Source organism: Gekko japonicus, unplaced genomic scaffold (assembly GCF_001447785.1).
Source record: "Gekko japonicus isolate JY-2015 unplaced genomic scaffold, Gekko_japonicus_V1.1 scaffold6557, whole genome shotgun sequence".
NCBI lineage: Eukaryota > Metazoa > Chordata > Lepidosauria > Squamata > Gekkonidae > Gekko > Gekko japonicus.
Window position 1 is genome coordinate 10,588 of NW_015161616.1, and position 2,890 is coordinate 13,477.

General features: G+C 47.2%; 1 protein-coding gene across 1 annotated transcript; it reads right to left on the bottom strand.

The window, feature by feature from the left end:
• Positions 1 to 1,954: 1,954 nt before the first annotated feature.
• On the bottom strand, positions 1,955 to 2,890 carry LOC107125880 (olfactory receptor-like protein DTMT). Its single transcript, XM_015429341.1, has one exon. The coding sequence runs from the start codon at positions 2,888 to 2,890 to the stop codon at positions 1,955 to 1,957; it is 936 nt and encodes a 311-aa protein (XP_015284827.1).

Genomic DNA, 2,890 nt, shown 5'->3' on the forward strand with positions numbered 1-2,890 from the left:
CGAACCTTTTAGAGACCGAGTGCCCAAACTGCGACCCAAAACCCACTTATTGATCGCAAAGCACCAACACGGCCATTTAACCTGAATACTGAGGTTTTACTTTAGAAAAAACCGCTCATACATTAACTTATGATCCAAACAAAGTAAGGAAAGAAATCCCAAATGCTTTCATTTACTTAAAATTATTTGGCAGAGAATTCGACACTTTAATGGTGGTCTGGGCCTGGCTGGGACGATGGCACGTGTGCCCACAGAGAAGGCTCTGAGTGCCACCTCTGGCACCCGTGCCATAGGTTCACCACCACTGGCCTAGAGTCTACCTTTCAAACCTGTAATTTTCTTCAGGGAAACTGACCTATGTCACCTGGAGATCAGTTGTAACTGCAGGAGAACTGGATAAGTCTATCAGTGGCTACTAGTCATGGTGATTGAGGAGAACCTCCACATTCAGAGGCTTAGTGCCAGACCCAGGAGGCAACATCAGGGGAAGGCCTCAGACTCTCTGCCCTGTTGCTGGCCCTCCAGGGTAACTGGTTGGCCACCGTGTGAGGCAGGATGCTGGACTAGATGAACGGCTGGCCTGATCCAGCAGGGCTCTTCTTAGGTTCTTATGAACCTTCTAGGGTTGGTAACCCTAGCTCAAACCCAGCACAAGCAGCAGTTAAGGACTGGAACAAACAGGGGGAAAGAAGGAGGTAATTTGGTGGTCACTGTGTTCACATTGGAGGGTGAAATTGGGGTACGGGATCTGGGGAGAGGGGACAGCATGGCAGGAAGGAAGCTGGCTGAGTGGTCATGTCATTGCCAAAGAGGCTAGGTGGCAGAAGAGAGAAGTGGCACAGCTGTGGGAAAAAGAGAATAGAATTTGGAAGGTTCAGTCTGGGAGTTTATCACATATATTTAATGCAGCCTGCATAAAATGGAAAAAAATGATAGAACTGGCCAGGTTTCCTCTTCCTCCAACATACCAGTTTGGTGTAGTGGTTAAGAGCATGGACTCTAATCTGGGAGTACCGAGTTTGATTCCCCACTCCTCCACTTGCACCTGGCTGGATGACCTTGGGCAAGCCGTAGTTCTGATAAGAGCTGTTAAAGCTCTCTCAGCCCCACCTACCTCACAGGGGTGTCTGTTGTGGGGAGGGGAAGGGAAAACCGATTCAGCCACGGCGGAAATCGGGCCTCCAAATTCTTCTTCTTCTTTTTCTTCTTCTTAAAGTAATTCTGTTCAAAGAAATAACTGACTCGGCACTCAGCCAGAGTAGGACACGTAATGCCATTTGGGTGACTTGTTTCCAGAAGTCGGCAATGTCAATAAAATTTAAGTCACAGAAGAAATTATTGTTGCTGATGTCGGCGGAAATGGTTTTACTCGTTTTCATGCCACCTGAGGACACTTTTGTTGTCCAAGAAGAAAAGTTATTTCCCTCTGTTAATAACAATGACTTTTTGCGGTTTCCCTCCATGATAAAAAACAGCAAACTGAATGTATTCTAAATAAATGCAAACCACATCGTGGCTTTTTAAAAGAAGTCTTCCCTTCCAATGAAAAAATGTAACCCACCCTGAGCCCGCTTGTGGGGGAGGGCGGGATAGAAGTGCAATAACATCAATGAACAACAAAATAAATTATTGATGATATAGGTTAAGCAGTTGTTGGCCCTCCAGAGGAACTGGTTGGCCACTGTGCGAGACAGGATTCTGGTCTAAATGGACCACTGGTCTGATCCAGCAGGGCTCTTCTGATGTTCTTCTGAAGGCCTCAGCCTCTCTGCCCTGTTGTTGGCCCTCCAGAAGAACTGGTTGGCCACTGTGTGAGGCAGGATGCTGGACTAGGTGGACCACTGGTCTGATCCAGCAGGGCTCTTCTTCTGTGTAATTCGATAAAATGGAGAAGGAAATCCCTCAGGTGTATATGAGGGAAGATCTGTACCTCAGGGAATACCCAATCGCAAAACTAATGAAAATGCTTCCTAATGACCCTTTTCAAGGCTGCCTTCATTTCATTGTTCCTGAGGGTGTAGATGAAAGGATTCACCATGGGGTTGACCATGGTGTACATCATAGCAGCCCAGGTGTCTTGGTGTCCCACTACATTCGCATTTGGCTTGAAATAAACAAAGCTTATACCACCAAAGTACATGACCACCACACAAATGTGGGACCCGCATGTCGAGAAAGCCTTGAGCTTTGCACCAGCTGATGGAATCTTTATGATGGTGAAGAAGATGAACGCATAGGAAATGATAATCAGCGCAAACGGCCCCAGGATCTCGACCACCCCCTCAGTCATCAATACTACATCTATGATGTAGGAGTCAGAGCAAGAAACATCCAGAACAGGATAAAGGTCACAGAAAAACTGAGGAATCTCCCCAGGGTCACAGAACTCAACACGGGACATCAAAAATGTATAAATTGACGAGTGGAACATGGTGATAGTCCAGGACACTGTGACCATTTGGAGGCAACGTTTGTGGCTCATAATGGAGGAATAGTACAGCGGGCGGCAGATGGCCACGTAGCGGTCGTAGGCCATGGAAGCCAGAATGTAGCTGTCTGCATTGCCAATAAAGATAGCAACAAACATCTGGGCAAGGCAACCATGGTAGGAGATGGTCTTTCTCTGAGATAACAAGTTCTGTAGCACCTTGGGGACGATGGAGCTGGCAAAACCCAAATCAGCTACTGCGAGGTGACTGAGGAAGAAGTACATGGGGGTTTGAAGGAGCTGCCCATCACAGCGGATCAACAAGATGATGGTTACATTCCCCAGAATGGTGAGCAAATACATCAAGAGGAAAAGCGGGAAGAGGAGTGTTTCGACCTCTGGCTGGGAGGAGAATCCACGGAGGAAGAATTCGGAGACCAGAGTTGTGTTCTTGTGGTTCAT